This window comes from Vipera berus, assembly GCF_964194415.1.
Source record: "Vipera berus genome assembly, chromosome: 2".
Taxonomy (NCBI): domain Eukaryota; kingdom Metazoa; phylum Chordata; class Lepidosauria; order Squamata; family Viperidae; genus Vipera; species Vipera berus.
Window position 1 is genome coordinate 445,520 of NC_138203.1, and position 19,919 is coordinate 465,438.

General features: G+C 44.0%; 1 protein-coding gene across 3 annotated transcripts in view; it reads left to right on the forward strand.

The window, feature by feature from the left end:
* Nucleotides 1–19,919, forward strand: part of MYO5B (myosin VB) — a 241,397-nt gene that overhangs the window by 134,546 nt on the left and 86,932 nt on the right. For all 3 annotated transcript variants that reach the window (XM_081319235.1, XM_081319237.1, XM_081319236.1), the window contains exons 12-16: nucleotides 2,819–2,959; nucleotides 4,598–4,720; nucleotides 6,145–6,228; nucleotides 12,309–12,461; nucleotides 14,659–14,756. In XM_081319235.1, coding sequence (XP_081175361.1) covers nucleotides 2,819–2,959; nucleotides 4,598–4,720; nucleotides 6,145–6,228; nucleotides 12,309–12,461; nucleotides 14,659–14,756 — 599 coding nt within the window. The remainder of the gene's footprint in view (nucleotides 1–2,818; nucleotides 2,960–4,597; nucleotides 4,721–6,144; nucleotides 6,229–12,308; nucleotides 12,462–14,658; nucleotides 14,757–19,919) is intronic.

Below are 19,919 nucleotides of genomic sequence, written 5' to 3' on the forward strand. Positions count from 1 at the left end.
GCCAAAGAATGCAAAGATATCCAAAATATTCTGTACCTTAAAATGTTTTAGGAATGCAATAAATGGGCAAGATATATGAATAATTTTGGGGGGCTAATACGTTCAATGAGGTTTATCTGCTAAACCATTCTATTTGCATTACATAGAACTGCTGTTAAAAAGCAAATACATTTTTGATGAGTTCTGTTTACTGGATGGAAATTATGTGAGTTCCCGCTGTGAAAATGTGTTGATTTGCAACAGAACCCAAAGTGTCTCAGCAGAAATACTTTTAAATAATATTTCAGATTAGGAACCCTACTGTATTTGCCGGCGGATAACACCCAGGGGGAGGGCCTTCTCAGTGGGGGCGCCTGCCCTTTGGAACCAGCTGCCCGTAGAGCTCAGGACCGCCCCTGAAGACCTGGCTCTTTGAGCTCTCTGGCCTGGTCTGAGAGTATTAACTGGGGTTTTAATTGGATTTTAATTGGGGTTTTATATTTATTCAAGGTCTAAATGGAATTATTTTAACTGTTCTTAATTTTTGTAATCGTTGTATTGTTATTTTAAAAAACCTTGTGAACCGCCCTGAGTCCTATGGGAGAAGGGCGGTATATAAGTCTAATAAAGATAAAGATATTTGTGTTATATAACTATATAGTAATTTTTATGAGCAAGCTAGGTATTTTCTTTCAGCGTAATTCTTGAAAGTCCCTCAGCTTCTGCAGTAAATAAACAAAGAGCATTGGAAGACCCAGAAAAAGGAAATTAAACTTTCCTTCAATTTAAGAACGGCAGATTTCTCAAAGTTGCTTTTTAAAAACACCCACAATCCTTAGCCCTACGTTCCCAGTTACTTAGAGGCTGTGTCCTGCGTATCATCACAATATTTAGCTGATTCCATCCTCCAAAGTGTTATAACTTTTATCTCCCCTGTGGCTTTTTCAATAATTTCCAGGGTTATTTTTTTAAACAAAAAACAAAAAAACCTCTAATGATTTTCTGTTTTATTTTGCTCATTTTGCTTTCTATTGGTTTTGCCCATATTAATTAAAAAGTTCCTAAAGGCAATTTTTCATAGCAACACAGTGTACCGGATTGACAGGGAGGGTGAAATATTTATTTGAAGATATTCATCAATCTTTCCAAAAATTCTGTTTTCTGCTGCTTGTTTTCTTAATAGCCTAATACATTATGTTTTTAGATACTTACAAGTGATTCATATTACAGCAACTGCAATTCAGCTATTACTCGTGCATGATTTCAAATCGTTAATATCCCTGTCCTTTTATATAAAGTAGTTTTTATGCATGAGTTTGATTTGTGTGTGTGTGTGTGTGTGTGTATGTGTGTGTGTGTGTGTGTGTGTGTGTGTGTGTGTGTGTGTGTGTATATTTACACAAATATGAGCTGTCACTGTTGTGACTACTGCCTGTCGATGGCCTTCGGTTAGGCTGAAACAGGAAATAAAGATTTGTCCCATGTTTGGGGCCTAGCAATGTAATTTAAATAGTTAACAAGCATTTAACACATATCTCCCTTGCTTCTCAGCTAACAAAGTGAGATAGAGCTTGTGGCCTAGAGGTAAAAACAACTGCCTAATGTGCAATCAGCCCAGGTTCGAATCTCAGAAGGGTATGGCTGACTGATGAAAACAAATAAGTTTGAAATGCATATCAGTCTCCCTTTAATTCATTGTTAGCAATCTAAAAAAATTTACATTATATATATATATATATATATATATATATATATATATATATATATATATATATATATATATATATATATATATATATATATATATATATATATATATCTGAGATCTGGGTTGACATTTAATATAGAATCATGTTCAATTTCAGAGATCAGGGATCATATATTCTATTGCAGTAAATATATATCTCAGTTACAGTTGTCACTGGGCAACCAACTCTAATAATAGCAAGATTTAAGGTGAAATCATCTGTTTTGGATATGGCTTCTTTTACTTCCTCGGTTTTTGTGGGAATCTCCCTAAAATGAAGAAACTTTGTTTGTATAGTTAAGTTTAAAAAACTTTTTTCAGGCTGTAGTGTTTAAATTATGGGATACCGAATAGTTATGCAATTGTCGCATGCTTCTAAAAGGATTGGTGGTCAACCAAAAATGTTCTTGCAGCCTTAGAGAATAGTAGATTTGCTGCTCTGAGATGCATAAATGGCTCGGAATATCATTTTATTTTCTTGAATTCAGTCCTTCTAGCTGTTTATTGCCTGTAGTATAAATAACTTTTAATGTGCAAAAGATTATAAATGCCAAAAGAAAGTATAGGAATCTTTTTTTTAGAAAAGATTAAATCCAGAGAACGAACAACAGACGATAGCCAGTGTGTTCAAGCTTTTAAACAGCTACTTGGGCTTCAGTGATTATAGGAAGTCCTCGACTTATAAGCCCAGATTGAGCCCAAAGACAGTTGTTGCGTTTTGCCCACTTTAAACCTTTCTTGCCACAGTTGTTAAGCGAATCTCTGCGGCTGTTAAGTTAGTAATACGGTTGTTAAGTGAATCTGGCTTCCCCATTGGCTTTGCGTGTCAGAAGGTTGCAAAAGGTGATCACATGACCCCGGGGATGCTGCAACCGTCATAAATATGAGTCAGTTGCCAAGTATTTTGAGTTTTGATCAGGTGACCACAGTGGAATGCAAAAAAATGGTCCCAGGCCTCTTTTTCCAGTGCCATTGAAACTTTGAATGGTCACCGAACGAATGTTCATAAATCAAGGATTACCTGTATTTGGGGTTTATTGAAGTAGCCTTTCCAGACAACAGCTAAAGGTTTGCTGTCTTTCTCTGCCACAGCATGTCTTTAAATTGGAACAAGACGAGTACATGAAGGAGCAAATTCCTTGGACCCTCATTGATTTTTATGACAATCAGCCGTGCATAGACCTTATAGAAGCTAAGCTGGGCATCTTGGACTTGCTGGATGAAGAATGCAAGGTAAAAAAAATCCCCCAAACTTATTAATGTCCAGTGTTTATAGTAAGACGATATCCTCAGGAAGTATTGCGCTAACATCTCATGAGCTTTTTGACGAAAACACAGTTTGCAAGAAAACAAGTCAGTAAATGGGGAAACAGGTTGACTATTTCCAAAGAACCTGGGTCAGTTCAAAGTCAGTTGATGGTTTTGCTAATTTCAAGTAAACCCGCTGATATCAGTAGAACTTAATCGTTGCTAAATTTGACTCCAGCTTGCTGTCTACAATCAGCAACCGTGTTCCTTCTCTGAACAAGGTGGGACTCTCTGTGTTTTAACAAGAGATACACAGAACATGGAACATAGAATAATAGAGAGTGAAGGCACCTTGGAGGTCTTCTAGTCCAGCCCCCTGCTCAGGCAGGAAATCCTATATCATTTCAGACAAATGACTGTCCAGTCTCTTCTTAAAAGCCTCCAGTGATGGAGCGCCCACAGCTTCTGAAGGCAAGGCTGTTCCGCTGGTTAATTGTTCTGACTCTCAGGAAGTTTCTCCTTAGTTCCAGGTTGCTTCTCTCCTTGGTTAGTTTCCATCCGTTGCTTCCTGTCCTGCCTTCAGGCGCTTTGGAGAATAGCTTGACTGCCTCTTCTTTGGGGCAGCCCCTGAGATGTTGGAAGGCTGCCATGTCTCCCATCTGTTCTTAGGCAGATGCCAGAGAGTTTTTATTGCATGTCAAGCTCTAAAGTATCTCCTTCATAGAAATTTATGAAGGTCCCGTTCCGTTTGGTCTCTCAGTTTTTCCCCACCTGGAGCATAACCTGTGAAGGAAAAAAAAAGAATTGTTGAACAATGTCTTTTTATCACAAACACTCTGCAGCCTCTGCCTGAACCCTCTCTCATTTCATTGGAGTTTGAATAAAAATAAGTTGGCAGAATTTTGCAAATTCTGCAAAAAAGGTTTTACTGAAGCATTATTCCAATTTATTGAGAGGATTTTGGAAGCAGGAGTCTCATGTCCCCATGATATTGTAAAATTATCTAAAATATCCTTTTAATTTGTTTGATGTAGAATACTAATTAAATAAAAAAGAGATAGCTTTGATTATTACCTTGGAGATAGTGAGCTTAAAGGCTAAGTCTAAGACATTACATTGAGTTGACTGCGAAACGGATGTTTGCTGCACCTCTTTGTTTCAGCTCTGGATTGTTTGCTCTTTCAAATCTGGTAAAGTTCCTGCCGTTCACGGTGAAAGTTGGTCCTGCTTAGTTTGGGGGGAGAAAAGGTTCAGCCTGAAAACTCCATTAATTTCTGCACAAATTTTTCTTTACTGTTTCCTTATGCAAAAACAATATGAAAGTGTCAAGGGAAAGAACCGTTATGATGAGTAAATAAGCACTTAAGAGCTGTGAATGTTTTGTTTATTTTTAAGCCATTGATAATCTGGACAATAAAAATCTGGACCGCATCACTTAGCAACAGAGGCTCCAATAAGCACAACTTAGAGGTGCTCCAGATGGAGATAGTTGCGTTAGGTAATCCCATTGTTTTGTAGTGGAAATGCAGGTTCCCATTTAGAACAGTACATTCAGAATAATGATTTACTGTTAGTCTGAGCATTTTGCAGTGATTGCCTTTTCCTTCTTTTCTTTTAAAACAGGTCCCTAAAGGGACAGACGAGAACTGGGCTCAGAAACTCTATGATCGCCACGGAAGCAGCCAACATTTCCAGAAGCCTCGCATGTCGAACACGGCATTCATTGTTGTGCACTTTGCAGATAAGGTAGTGACAACAGAGAGACTTGAGAGGGTGTGGTACAGGTCCAGCCTTTCTCCCTAATTGTGCTAACATCTCCCTTTGGTCTGGGGAGCCCTTGTGTGTTGGTTGCCTGTACTACCTAGAATAGCAATAGTACTTAAACTTACATCCTGCCCCGTAGCTCCTTACAGCACTATCTGGGTGGTTTACAGTGTAAAAGCATTATTCACATATTGCCCCCGACAATCTGGGTCCTCATTTTACCGCCCTTGGAAGGACGGAAGGCTGAGTCAGCCTTGTGCCCCGTCAGCATCGAACTCCAGACTGTGGGCAGAGTTTGCCTGCAATAGCCCATTCTAACCACTGAGCCACCGGGGCTCCTGGCAGCTGCTATTTATTCACTTTCCTTTCACCTTTGAAATCTAAAGAGAGGAAAAAAAAAATCAGTGTACTTACCAATGAATTGAAAATTGGAATTTAGAGTGAGATTGAAAAAGAGTTTTAGATCCCCTCTTCTTTGCATCTAATTGCGTAGTAGTGAGAATCATGGTGATAAAGTGTTGGATTTGAAAGACAGAAGTGGTACGTATGCACTTTCCCTTATTCTCTTTTATGTTGTTAATAAACAACAAACCCTTCGGCTCCGTTTCTCAGAAGCGGGGTATAATTCCCATGGGTCAGGAGGCAAAAGTTGATACTCAGCAAACAGGGGCCTGCAACCTTGACAACGTTAAGACTTGTGGACTTCAGCTCCCAGAAGTCCTCAGCCAGCATAGCTGAAGTCCACCAAGTCTTAGCGTTGTCAAGGTTGCAGGCCCCTGTCAACCAAGAAGGCTTGGTCTGAACTCTCAACTCTGAGGTTACCCTGGTGCTTTTAAGTAGCCACGGTTTCTTCCCTCCTTTGACTAGGTTGTGGCTTTTGAAGAGTACAGCTGCCAGTTTTCTCAGCGTTCCTAGTGAGCTTAGATGACAGACTGCGCCCAGTGTCTCTTACAATGGAGGGCAAATCATCCTCATTCATAGCATCAGCCCCTTTGTGCAAAAGGCCAGAGATTTCCCCCAGTGGAAAAAAATGGTTCTACCCATCCTCCAGCCATATTAATACTTTTAACCAGGTTAAAAGCCAGTCTGTTATTAATAAGCACCTAGTTTTGATAATTGCAGAACACAACAGATACGCTAAACTAGTCTTTTGTGCATCTGAGTATATACACAGTTCAGTTTGAATTAATGTAGAAATTGAGATCCAAATATTTTAGCATTCTGTAATATATTCTGGTTTTAGGCTGCCTCATTTTAAAAAAGATTATTTTGAAAAGAAAACTATAGGGACATATTGTCCATATTACTTAAGAGTATCTTAATTTGTTTGATAAGATTTGTACTTACAATTTTAATTTTTTCTTTTTCTTCTCCTACCCAAACTCTGGTTCTGGAATCTTTTCTAGGTGGAATATTATTGTGAGGGCTTTTTGGAAAAAAACAGAGATACAGTCCACGAAGAACAGATCAATATTCTGAACGCCAGCAAGGTAAAGTTACCCATGGGAAAAATAGATTGGATTGTCGTATTCGGGCATTATATGTTATTTATGGCTGAAGTTCCTTCTCCTTTCATTTTGGATGGCTCCGTTCTGGTTAATTTGTGCAGAACAACATCTTGGCTGGTAGCGTGAGGTCCAAGCTAATGGACAATATTGAGATCTAGTTTATGGCAAGTTTACACTGTGAGATCACAGTGCAAAAAGCAAGGTGTATCTCAAGAAAACCACGGGAGATGAATTAATCTTCCGGATTTCTTTAAAACCTTGAGGGGACATATTGGTACGAAGTTAGTTTCTTCTTTATTGGGACCTTGTCAATTTTCTATGTAGGATATTTTCTGTCTAAATAACAACAACAACAACAACAACAACAACAAAGTTGGAAGGGACCTTGGAGGTCATCTAGTCCAACCCCCTGCTCAGGAAGGAAATCCTATACGATTTCAGACAAATGGCTCTTCTTAAAAACTTCCAGTGTTGGAGCATTCACAGCTTCTGGAGACAGGTGGTTCCACTGGTTAACTGCTTTGACTGTCAGGAAGTTTCTCCTTAGTTCCAGGTTGCTTCTCTCCTTGATCAGTTTCCATCCGTCGCTGCTGCTTCTCCTGCCTTCAGGGGCTTTGGAGAAAGTGATTGATTGACTGGTCTAACCCTGTTATGATATATAATATATACTGTATAGGTAGGCATTGACTTATGGCAGGTTGTTTAATGGCCATTTAAGTTACAACAGGCTCCCCCAAAAGGTACTTATGGCCCAGTTTTGGAGTTCCAAGGACACACAAACATACACACACACACCCCTCTGTAGTTATGCGACCACATTTTCGGTGCTCAGCAACTATTTAGAACTATTTGCAGCATCCTGTGATCACATAACTAGGATTCATGACGTTTTCACCAAAACCTGACGTTACTTCCAGTTTTCAGCAGAACTGGCCCATACCAAGCAATTTGCTTGTTTAACAAATGCCTACTCACTTAACGAATGATTTGCTTAACGACTGCTGCAAAAAAAAGCTCATGAAACTGGGTTGGTCACCTGATGACCTGCTTTATGATCATCAGGGCCTACAACCTTGATAGGCAGGCTCCATTTCAGTCATAAGTCGAGGACTTCCCATAAAAGTGAGTATCTGAGCTACAACAGTTTTGTTTTAAGCTCTACCTTTTCCAGCCTGCCTCCCTCAGTTCCACTTGGAGTGCCTGAAGAGGGTCATAACCAGAGAAATAAACATGGCAGCTTGCTAGACCGTCAGTCAAAACCTCTTCTGCATTACTTGATGACTCAAGGGTGAAGTGATGAAAATGGAAACCATTCCCTTGGAAATGTGTCTGGAGATTCTCAGTCCTGCAGGTCCTAGCAGCCCGTTTGCGCAGGTGTCTGGGTGGTAGCGGCCCGTTTGCACATGCGTGCAGGCACCACTGCCGTCACCGTGCACGCACCTGTTTTGCGCATGTGTGCATGCACATTTCCCTGTTCCTCCCTTTCCCTCCGAACCGTCAACCCTTGAAAGGCTGGGGACCACTCTTCTATCCCACCTGCCAGTAACCTGCCGTTTCCAGTCTGGAGCAAACAGTGCAGTTGTGCTGGCAAGCAGGCATATACATAGAATGAAGGCTACTGCTAAGCTTGTAAGTCGCCCTGAGTCTTCGGAGAAGGGCGAGATATAAATGTAATAAAAATAAATAAATAAATAAATGTTCTTAATGCCTTTAGAATCTTATTCCTTAATAAGCTTTTCATTAGACTTAAATACAGATAGTCCTCAACTGAAGTCCACAATTGAGCCCAACATTTCTGTTGCTAGGCAAGGCAGGTGTTAAGTGAGTCTTGCTGCATTTTATGACTTTTTTTTGCCACAGTTGTTAAGCGAATCACCGCAGTTATTAAGTGAATCCTGTGGTCATTAAGCAAGTCTGGCTTCCCTCATGGACTTTGCTTGTCGGAACCAGCCGGGAGGGTTGTAACTGTTGATCCCGTGACTCCGGGGACAGTGCAGCTGCCAGAGGTACAGACTGGTTGCCGAGCACCCGAGTTGGATCACGCGAAGAACATGGAGGTGGTACAAACAGTCGATGGGTGCCCGTCCTAAGTCACTTTTTTCAGTGCCGTTGTAACTTTGAATGTTCACTAAACGAATAACTGTAAGTCGAGGTTTACCCGTATGCCTTCGTGCTGTGCATTCATGTATGCTACATACAGAACTGCGGAACTTAGCAATTCTTTACGCATTAACACTGAATGCCCGGAGGAGCCACAGGCTGCTTCCCTGCTGAAAATAGATTTCCTTAAAGGGTAGTCCAATTTATTTTTATTGGACACTCCGTAGAGGAGAGTGCTTGCTTCTCTTCCTTTCGACAGGATTTTTTTTTTTTTGCAAATCTTTTTTTTTTTATTGAAAAGTTTTAAAATACATTTTACCTTTAACAATCCCCCTCCCCCTCCCCTACCTATCCCTCCCTCCCCCTCCCCCCCTTTCCCCCCTCCCCCCCCCCCCCCGACTTCCCAGAGCTGGCTTTTACCGGGAGAATCTGATAAAAATTCCTGTAAGAAGGATGGGAAAATCAGCTTCTGTTGGGGAGGAGGCGGCTGCGTTCATAAGCCGCTTCCTTGAAAGGGCTTCGGATACAGACTAGGCTGCCTGGAGGAGATAACACCGTTTCAATGGCAGGTTAATATTAGGCCATTGTCAGAGTCAAGTGCGCCCGGCACGGAGGGCGCAGAGAGAACAGGCTATAAAAAGAGGCAAACAAGGAACACAAAAGGGAGTTTGCTATTTTGAGCAAGGTGGTCCTTGGCTTAGACAAAAGCATTTCGCAGACTGGCTGGGGGTGGGGGTGGGGGGCTTCTCTCCTGGCTGGATTTCTTTTGTATTGTGGACCATAAGGACTAGCGTAATCCTAAAGGCCCTCACAGAAAGTGAAAGCCCTCAGGCTTGAGCGTGAGAAAGTGAAATGGGTTGGAAACGGTTCATACTTGGATGGGATTATAAAATGGAAGTCAGAATATTCATGCCACCCGGGGGCCATCTTGTGAGGCAAGAAGTACGGACAAGGCCGGCGGAGGAATTCTCTTCTCCTCGGAAAATAAATTTTTCAGAGCCGCTCGTCGTTCTGCCTGAGAACTGGTGCTAAAAATGTCGAACAATTTCTCTGCCTGGCGCCATTTAAAATTATGAATGCTGATTCGTCACAACAGGCATATTCAAGCCCTCTGCTGGGTTGGAAAATCGGGGTTTGAGTCTTGCCTGCTATAACTTATTTGTGGATTTCTTGGAAGCGTTTGGCTCAGAGCGCCTGGGGTGTGGGGTGAGATGGAAACCTTTGGGGTGATCTCAGTGTATGATCTGCTAGAGGGCTGGCCCCCTTCTGACCCACAGCCATTCTGCCCATCTGTTGGGCCCTTTCACCACTCATCCTCATCAGCCCTGGGCAATTCTGGCCAAGACTGTTGGCCACATACAGTACATCACACCAGTAGTACAGATAGTCCTTGACTTATGAACATTTGCTTAGTGACTGGAATTACAGTGGTGCTGAAAAATGTGACTTACAGCCAGTCCTCGCCCTTTTGACTGCGGTGGTGTCCCAGGGTCCTGTTGTTGCCAGTTGTCTAGGCAGATGCTCAGTCCCCCAGGCGACGCTTGTCCCAAAGGGGCTTTTTCAGGAGGCAACCGGACTTCCTTCTTTTTCTTTGAAGACCTTTCGCTTCTCCTCCAAGAAGCTTCTTCAGGTTCTGACTGGATGGTGGGGAAGGGCAGGACAGACAGATGATCGTTTACGTCCTTTAAGGGAGTCGTTGAGGCCACCTGGAGGTTTTCCTGTGTCCTCAGGGTCACCTGAGTGGGGCAAATGGGCGTGGAGCCTCCTTGGCTGCAGGATGGTTTTTTCCCCTCTTGAAGAGGGGGGGGGTCCAGGCTGACAGGGTTGAGTTTTGTGTTGTCTGCATCTCAAACTGAAGCACAAATGGGTCCCGGAGTCCGCAATGTTTTCTGGAAATCCCTTTGTGCTCCCACACCTTCCGAAGGGCGTCCATCCCAAAGCGCAGGGCGCCGTGTCGATGGAGGTGCTCCGTCGTCCAGGTCACGGGTGCTTTTTCCGGAGGCAGCTGAACTTCCTTCTTATCGCCACTTAGTACATTCCCAGGGGGCTTCCGAAAAGCAAAGTCAGTGGGGGAAGCGAGATTCGCTTAACGGCTATGGTGATCCACTTAATGATCGGAACAAAACTGTTGTAAAATCAAGTGCAACTCACTTATCGCCCACATTACTTAACAGTGGAATTTCTGCTCCCAGTTGTGGTCGTAAGTGAAGGACCGGCTATAAATTGGTTATTATGGAGCTCTGCTGTGTACATCTGAAAAGGCGGGTTCTGGAAAAAGCACCTGGGATCTTTATGGTCCTAATCCAAGAATTAGAGGGATAGCAGACAGAGAATTTCCCTCGAGAATGAAGCGAGCGATGTTCCGGAAGGTGTTAGAAGAAGAAAAGCTGGCTGGAGGCAGGAGATGGACAAAGGGACTTTCTTGGCAGCTGATAGTAAAATAAAATTTGCCGTTGTGAAGTAGATAAAACAGTGGTGCGTGTCAAGTCAGAAAACCTCTCTGTGCAGACAGATTGTTTCTCCAAGACGCTTTTGGCAAACGTGGAAACAGAATTGAGCTAATCAATCTGGGGAAGCACCAGATGACAAATTGTGGTCTTGTCTTAATGAAAACAGTTGTGAGAAGCGCTGCTTCTTGTTATTCTAGCAAACCAATGGGGCAGGCCTGTTAGAGGGTGGAGCCCACTTTGGTTGCCTGTGAACGTTCTCGGAAGCAGAAATCTGACCTGAACGAAAATTAGTGAAGCAAGTTAGGTAGGGTTGTTTTTTTTTAAAAAAAAAGGGGGACTGTTATAGGAATAGGCAAGGCCTAGTACGAAACTCACTACATCCTACCAGGAGGAGAATGCAACAACGTGTGCCTTGTGCATACATGTGGGGAAGAAAATCAGAAGGAAGCAACCTCAGATGAGGGGAAAGAGCAGAGAGGTTCAGTAACAAAGAAGGAACAGAGTAAATTCTCAACACTACACCAGGACTGTACAATCTTGGCAACTTTAAGACCTGAAGTCCATAGGTCTTAAAGTTGCCAAACGTGGGATGCCGCATACAGTTCTGGTCACCACAATACAAACAAGATGCCGAGACCGTAGAAAGGGTGTAGAGAAAACCCAACAAAAATAATAAGGTGTCTGAAGTCTAATACATACGGAGAATAGCTGAGGGAGCCAGGTACGTCGACTCTGCTGAGGGGAAGGATTGGGGTGGGGGTGGGGGTACATGATAGCTCTCTTCCGGTACTTGAGGGGCTCTGACAGAGAAGAGGGGAGCGACTTGTTCTCCAAAGCATCGAAGAAGAGGGTAAGATGTAATTGGTGGAAGCTTGTACCGAAGAGAGAGGTAAGGAGAAATTTTCTGACAATGAGAACAATTAATCAATGAAATAGCTTGCCTCCTGGGGTTGTGGATGCTCCGTCACTGGAGGTTTTCAAAAACAGTCTGGACAACCACTTGACCGGGATGATATAAGGTCTCCTGCCTTGAGCAGGGGGTTGGACTAGAAGATCTCCAAGGTCCCTTCCAGTCCTTTGATTGTACGGTATCTCCTATGACTTACCCATCCTTACATACTGAGCAGATGGAAGCAGCGTCGGAAAGAGAGCTAGCATGATCTTTTATTTGTGAGCTTCCTAAACCGATGGGGAGATGTCAGTTAGAATGCTGGTTAGATGGGCCCAGTCCTGCTCCAACAGACCGGTTCTCTCAACCTTCCCCTCGGCCTGCTGTCAAGAGATTATAAATGACAACACAAACAATAGCAAGCAATGCAACGAGGCACCCCATTTTGTTTAGTGTTTGGAATACACAAAGCTGGTTCGGTTTCACTAACGCCGATACCGCCGGTATTTGGTGTGGATTTCACCTTCTTCCATTGAAGAGTGTATATATTTCTTTTCCAAGAAATTATGCTTTGTTGCTTGATCGCCGAAGCGAGATAACGAGTTTTCATTTCTTCTTTCCAGGACCCAGCAATGGTGGAGTTGTTCCATGACGAAAAGGACCCTGCTCCAGCTGCTCCTTCTGGGAAAAAAACCTCTTCCAAAATCAATATCCGCTCTGCCCGTCCAGCTGTGAAAGCAGCCAATAAAGAGCATAAGAAAACTGTGGGGCACCAGGTACAAAGCAGCCTTTTTTTCACGTCAGTTGGCTTGTTTTTCTCCTAGGATGATTTGCTCCTGGCCCCTCCAAGCTATTATGTTACCAATGAATAATTGCCAGGGCTCTCGAGGGACTGAAATCAAGACTGCCCCCCCGTAGGAAGGAAAAAAGTGCTAAAATGAATATATTATATCTTTCTCCCAATCACCGTTTTGGGGAGAGGTTCCAACGACACAGATCCCATTCGCCTGCAGAACCACCCGAGGGCTCATTCCGAGTTGAAGATGCTTCCGATGTTTCCCCGAGGACTTTGGGAGAGAACACGGCCGTTGCTTCTTCCTTGAAATACTCTACAGAGGTAGTCCTCAACTCACAACGGTTCATTTAGAGACCGTTCAAGGTTACAACGTCACTGGAAAAAGGGACTTAGGACCATTTTTTCCACACTTAACGATCATTGCAGCATCCCCAGGGTCACATGATCAAAATTCAGACAGTTGGCAACTGACTCACATTTATGACGGTCGCAGTGTCCCAGGGTCACGTGATCCCCTTTTGCGACCGTCTTGACAACCAAAGTCAAGGGAGAAACCAGATTAACTTAACAACTGCAGTGATTCACTTAACAACTGTGGCAAGAAAAGTCGTAAAATGGGGCAAAACTCACTTAGCAAATGTCTCGTTTTGTAATAGAAATCTTGGGCTGAATTGCGGTCGTGAGCCGAGGACTCCGTCTGTTGCGATTTTCCCCTCATTTCCCAGCCTCAAAATCAGAAGGAGAAGAAACATTTCTATGGAAGGCTGAGTTTACCACTTTAGTGAGGTTTTAAGGAAGCAAAGATCTCCAGTAAAGGAGCCACTGACCTTCCAAAATACGGGCCAGTTCCTGGAATCTGGAATCTGGAGATTGACAGGGAGAGAGGAGACAAATAGGAAGAGGAGCAGAACGCCTCCATAACTGATTCATTCATTGCTTTGATGGTGGTTTCGGTCTAGTCTAGCGTTTCTCAACCTTAGCAAATGTACGATTTGTGGACTTCAGTTCCCAGAATTCCCCAGCCTGCACCAATCACTGGAGGTTTTTAAGAAGAGACTGGACAACCATTTGCCTGGAATGGTATAGCCCAGGGTTAGGCAACCTGGGCCCCTTCATGACTGGTGGACCTCAACTCCCAGAATTCCTGAGCCAGCATGGGGGAATCTATGGCCCCTTCATGACTGGTGAACCAACTCCCAGAATTCCTGAGCCAGCATGGGGGAATCTATGGCCCCTTCATGACTGGTGGACTTCAACTCCCAGAATTCCTGAGCCAGCATGGGGAAATCTATGGCCCCTTCATGACTGGTGGACTTCAACTCCCAGAATTCCTGAGCCAGCATGGGGGAATCTATGGCCCCTTCATGACTGGTGAACCAACTCCCAGAATTCCTGAGCCAGCATGGGGGAATCTATGGCCCCTTCATGACTGGTGAACCAACTCCCAGAATTCCTGAGCCAGCATGTGGGAATCTATGGCCCCTTCATGACCGGTGGACTTCAACTCCCAGAATTCCTGAGCCAGCATGGGGGAACTACGGCCCCTTCATGACCGGTGGACTTCAACTCCCAGAATTCCTGAGCCAGCATGTGGGAATCTATGGCCCCTTCATGACTGGTGAACCAACTCCCAGAATTCCTGAGCCAGCATGGGGGAACTATGGACCCTTCATGACTGGTGGACTTCAACTCCCAGAATTCCTGATCCAGCATGGGGGAACTATGGCCCCTTCATGACTCGTGGACTTCAACTCCCAGAATTCCTGAGCCAGAATGGCTCAGCTTGGAAACCTCTCCCTTTCCCCTCAGCTTGGCTGGCTCAGGAATTCTGGGAGTTGAAGTCCACCAGTCCTAAAAGAGCCAAGGTTGCCTACCCCTGGTATAGGGCCTCCTGCTTGAGCAGGGGGTTGGACTAGAAGACCTCCAAGGTCCCTCCCAACTCTGTTATTCTGTAGTTCTGCATTTGTCCTTGAAATTCTTAATTTCCCCTTTGTTAAGTGTATTTATACATTATTAAATTTATATGCTGCCCATCTCACTATCCAGAGCAACTCTGGCCAGCTTACAGTGCAATAATGTAAGTTGCTTGGCCATTTCATCCGTGTTTACCTGAAAAACGAGCCTTGTCGCATTCCTCCGCTTCGTGCAAAGTTACTATGTTTTTCCCCCTCTTTCAGTTCCGTAATTCATTGCACCTGTTGATGGAGACCCTGAACGCCACCACCCCCCATTATGTTCGGTGCATCAAGCCCAACGATGAGAAGCTGCCTTTCAGGTGAGGATTGCTCTCTGAGGAGACCAGGGATTCTGTGGCTTGCTGAAAGAGGAGGGGCAAAGAGGCTGCCACACGCTGGCCACAAATGCAGTCAGTCCTTGACTCACGGCACTTCGTTTAGTGACCGCTCAAAGCTACAACAGCACTGAAAAAAGTGACCGTTTTTCACACCTATGACCATTACAGCATCTCCCTGGTCACGTGATCAGAACTCAGATGCTTGGCGATTGACTCAGATATATGACGGTCGCAGTGTCCGGGGGTGTGTGTGTGTCACGTGATCCCCTTTTGCGACCTTCTGACAAGCAAAGTCCACGGGGGAAGCCAGATTCGCTTAACAACCGTGTTATTAACTTAGCAATTGCAGAGATTCACTTAACAGCTGTGACTAGAAAGGTTGTAAAATGGGGCAGAACTCACTTAACAGCTTATCTACCGTAGCAGCGTGAATTGGGGTCCCGTTTGAGGACTGCCTGTACGTTTTTCCTAAGGAGGGAGGGGGGGAAGGTGTGGCAGCTTGGCCGGGGGCTCTGCCTTTCTCAGAAGAGATGCTTCCGGGAGTTGCAGAGAGGTCGTAACATGGGACAAAACTCACTTAACAACTGTATCACTCAACCACGGAAATTTTGGGCTCAATGGCGCCCGTGAGTCGCGGACTGCCTGTTCTGATTGGGCACCTTAAAGAATCCTTCGCTGTCGTTGCAGAACACCCTGGGCTGGGATGGTGAAGAACTCTGTGAATTTATGCAAGATGCCAAAATTAGCCAGTTTTAGCTTTAGTGTATTTATTTTTCTCGGCCACTGATGCAGCTGCTTATCTCACAGCAGCGATTCTGGGAAACACTTGCCGCTTAGTAGGTTTTGTCAACCGTGCTATAATTACAAGCCCAAGAAAGTGCTTTAAAGCGCTTTTGGTCCACCTTGGCAAGTCTGAGGTGTGTGGACGTCAATTCCAAGAATCCCCCCGGTAGCTGTTGTGTTTGCTTTCGGCTTAGTTGCATAACGACTCTGTTCGTTGTGCTGTGCTGACCCACATAGTTGTAGCTTATTCAGCAGATAGCAGTACCTAACCAGCCTTGATTTGATAGCTAGCCGTGTTCAGTTCTTGCTAAATTTGGATCCGAGACCTCCTCAGCCGTGGGCTCAGCTTGGACGTTGGAAAAAGTGCCTGGAAAGCACATCCAGGGACTTTATTCAACTTCCAAGATGGACCCACAGCTCAGCTGGTCTCGGATCCACTTTTTTCAGTGCCATTGTAACTTCAAACGGTCATGGTTATAAGTTGAGGACTGCCCGTGGTGCGTTTCCTCCTTCACTTCCCGTCCTCAGGATCACAGTAAGGAAAACGTTTATGTTGAATGTTGAGTTTAACCACTTCTGCGAAAGTTTAGGGAAGGAAAGATCTGAAGCAGCAGCAATCAAATGGTCGCTGAGTAGCATTTAGTTAGTCCTCGACTTACAGCTCCTTGTTTAGTGACTGTTCAGACTTACAATGGCACTAAAAAGTGTGAACCGTTGTTCACATTTACAAGCATTGCCGCGTCCCCCAGGCAGCGCCATGTGATCAAAAATCAGACACTTGGCAACTCTCTCGTATTTATGATGGTCGCAGTGATCCGGGATCGTGGTTGATCCCTTTTTGCAACCTTCTGACAAGCAAAGTCAACAAAGGAGCCAGACTGACTTTATAACTGTGTTACTAACTTAACCACTGCAGCGATTCATTTAACAACTGTGTCAAGCAAGGTCGTAAAATGGGACAAAACTCATTTAACAGCTGCCTCGCTTATCTACAGAAATTTTGGGCTTAATTGTGGTTGTAAGTCAAGTACTACCTGTGTAGTAGCAAAAGGTTAGTAGTGTTACCTTTAGGAGAAATTTAGCAGAAATGAGACAGGGAGTCTTCTTAGCTGACGCAGCAGCAAAAATTCACTGGCTGCATATTTTACTTAATCACAATGATCGGATGTCCCAAAGGTGCTTTTTCAGGAGGCAGCCGGACTTTCTTGTTTTTCTTTGAAGACATTTCACTTCTCATCCAAGGAGCTTCTTCAGCTCTGACTGAGGAATGGGGGAATGGAAGGATTCATACTCCTTGCAGTCAGTTGGTCGTTTGCCTTCTTCTAGAGAGTCGTTGAAGCTACCCGGAGGCTTATCTGTGTCTTCAGGTCTCCTGGGTGGTGCAAATGGGTGTGGAGCCCCTTTGGAACTGCTGAAAGGACGGTGTTGTAGGCTGGAGCTAAGACCATGTTGTATCCCTCTGCCTCTGTTGAGAGAGGGCTGTTCAATTTTGGCCTAGATGGCCTCTTTGACCCCTCTTTCAAACCAGCGGTCCTCTCTCTCCCAAACGTGGACTTTGCTGTCTTCAAAGGAGCGGTCTTTATCTCTTAAAGCCGATGAGCTGCTGACTCTGGTTCTGACGGGTTTGTTCTCCTGTGTTGTGCCAGGCGTTTGAGAAGTGGTTGTTTAGTTTCCCCAATGTACAGATCAGCACATGGCTCACTGCATTGTATTGCGTGTACCACGTTGCTCAGTTTGTGCTTGGGCGTTTTATCCTTGGGTGGACAAGTGTGTTCTTGGCTTTAAAGTGTGCACATATGTTGTGTTGTCTGAAGAAAAGAAAAACAAGGAAGTCCAGTTGCCTCTTGAAAAAGCGCCACGATCTGGATGGCTGAGAATCTCCGTAGACACAACGATTGGATCTTAACGTTTCTATATGTTTTAGAAACTTCTCATTACTAAATCATAGATAAATCTTCCTTTCTTTCCAGTCACTCTCTGATTTAAATAGATTGTTGCAAAGGATGCTAATATCATTCAACATGCAACATGTGTTATGTCTTGAGCAGCACCATATAAATCATTACAGCTTTATGGTATCATCACTCAGTATTCAGTTTCTTAATTAAGTCAGATTAGAGGATGTCAGTTCTATAATCAGATATTGTCCTGGGATTCACTGTTGCAGGAAGTTTATTCCATTAGCTTTTCTGAATTCTCAGATCTAAAAGTAATATAATAATTTGGGTGTTTCAGTGACCTATCCCTGAAAAAAAAACCTACAACAGGCTTGTATTGATTATCAGTAACAGACTGCTTAGCCACATCCATTAGGAACTATTTCTGGATCATCCCTTTGGATATACATGTTCTGTGCTCCAAAATAATGAGTGCATGTGTGATCCCTGCAGATACAGGTAGTCCTTGAATTACGACTGGTAGCTTAGTGACCATTCAAAGTTCTGATGGGTCTGCCTTGGAGCTACTTACAACCTGGAGTCAAAAGTCCAACAGTTGAGCTTCCCTTCTCAGTCACATGATAGGACCTAGGATGCTCAGCAAGATGGCCGCATTAACAGCCATTTGCAGCATCCTGCGATGACATGACTGTGTTTTGCAACAGGTGACCATACTACAAAAAAGATGTTGAGACCCTAGAACAGGGGTCTTCAAACCTGGCCCTTTTATGACTTTTGGACTTCAACTCCCAGAATTCCTTAGTCAGCGTGCCTGGCTGAGGAATTCTGGGAGATGAAGTCCACAGGTCATAAAAGGGCCAAGTTTGAAGACCTCTGCTCTAGAAAGAGTGCAGAAAAGAGCAACGAAGATGATCAGGGGACTGGAGGCTAAAACATACAAAGAACAGTTGCAAGAATTGGGGATGTCTAGTTTAATTAAGGGAAGGACGAGGGGTGACATGATAGCAGTCTTCCAGTATCTCAGGGGCTGCCCCAAAGAAGAGGGGGTCATGCTATTCTCCAAAGCGCCTGAAGGCAGGACAAGAAGCAACGGATGGAAACTCATCAAGGAGAGAAGCAACCTAGAACTAAGGAGAAATTTCTTGACAGTTAGAACAATTAACCAGTGGAACAACCTGCCTCCAGAAGTGGTGAATGCTCCAACACTGGAAGTTTTTAAGAAGAGACTGGACAGCCATTTGTCTGGAATGGCACAGGGTCTCTTGCTTGAGCAGTGGGTTGGACTAGAAGACCTCCAAGGTCCCTTCCTTTATTCTGTTATTCTATTTCACTGATAACTGGCATTTCTGGTTTTCAGTAAAACTGCGCCCATCTTGAACTATGAACTCGCTTAATGACGACAGCATTTACTTAATGGCCAAAACGCTTGTAAAATAAAGTTGGTGACTGATTCATTTTACAACCACGATGGACAGGCTCCCGTATGATCGTATATTCAAAGCTCCAAAAAGCATGGATGAATTTCTTTGTCCCCTCAGACTGGGAGAGTCACCACTCCTTGAGATTTAAACCATAATTTGAGTGAAAACCTCTCAGGTCTACTTCGCGACAGAGAAGAATCAATAGGCAGCTGCCTAATGAAAAAAATGTTCACGCTCCTAAGTATCCTATTAAATCTCTCTTGATTAAAGAAAGTAAGTACAGGTTCTGGACCAGGATGATGTATTAGTCCCTACTTTCATTTTTAAGAAGCCAAGAAAAGGGATCCAATCTGGATCGGTCCCTGGGACCAGAGGTTTCGCCAGAAGAAGGGCATGAAAGCGCGGCCCTGGGAAGAAGCACGCAGGCCCTCTGGCACAGCTTAAGTAATTGCTTGTTCTGTGCTGGAAACCAAGAGAGTTCCCAACACAGGTTGGATTTCAGCATTGCTTGAAGCTCTCTAGCAAATAATTAAAAAAAGAAGTAAAAGAGCCTTGAAGGCAATTGATTTAATTGTCAAAATGCTTGATTATCAACCTAGGTCAGCCCACCGGATGTCATCCGATCTGATCCTGTTCTTTAGGGCACTGAGGAATTAATCTTTGTCCTCTTCTACCTGATGTCCCTTCACAGGTTTTGAAGGGAGCCTTTCAATTTTCTTGTCTCACATGGTGACATTTCCCAGTCCCCGTTTACGATGGCTATAGCTGACAAAACCCGATACCCTTTGCTCCCAGTAAAACATGTTCCTGGACAATTGCTTTTGTGTTTCTTTAACAAAGCTGTATAAAAAAATACAATTGCTGTGTTCCGTATGTGCAGAGGCCGATGTACTTTCAAAGCGACGGCAGCATCGCAGAATCAGCCTCTTTGGCTCAATTGCTTTGGGAAGCTGCGTAGTGACAGGTGCTCACTCACGGGAAAATTGCTGAGTTGTTATTTACGCCGTTGAACCAGTGACACACCTGAACAGACACGCGGATAT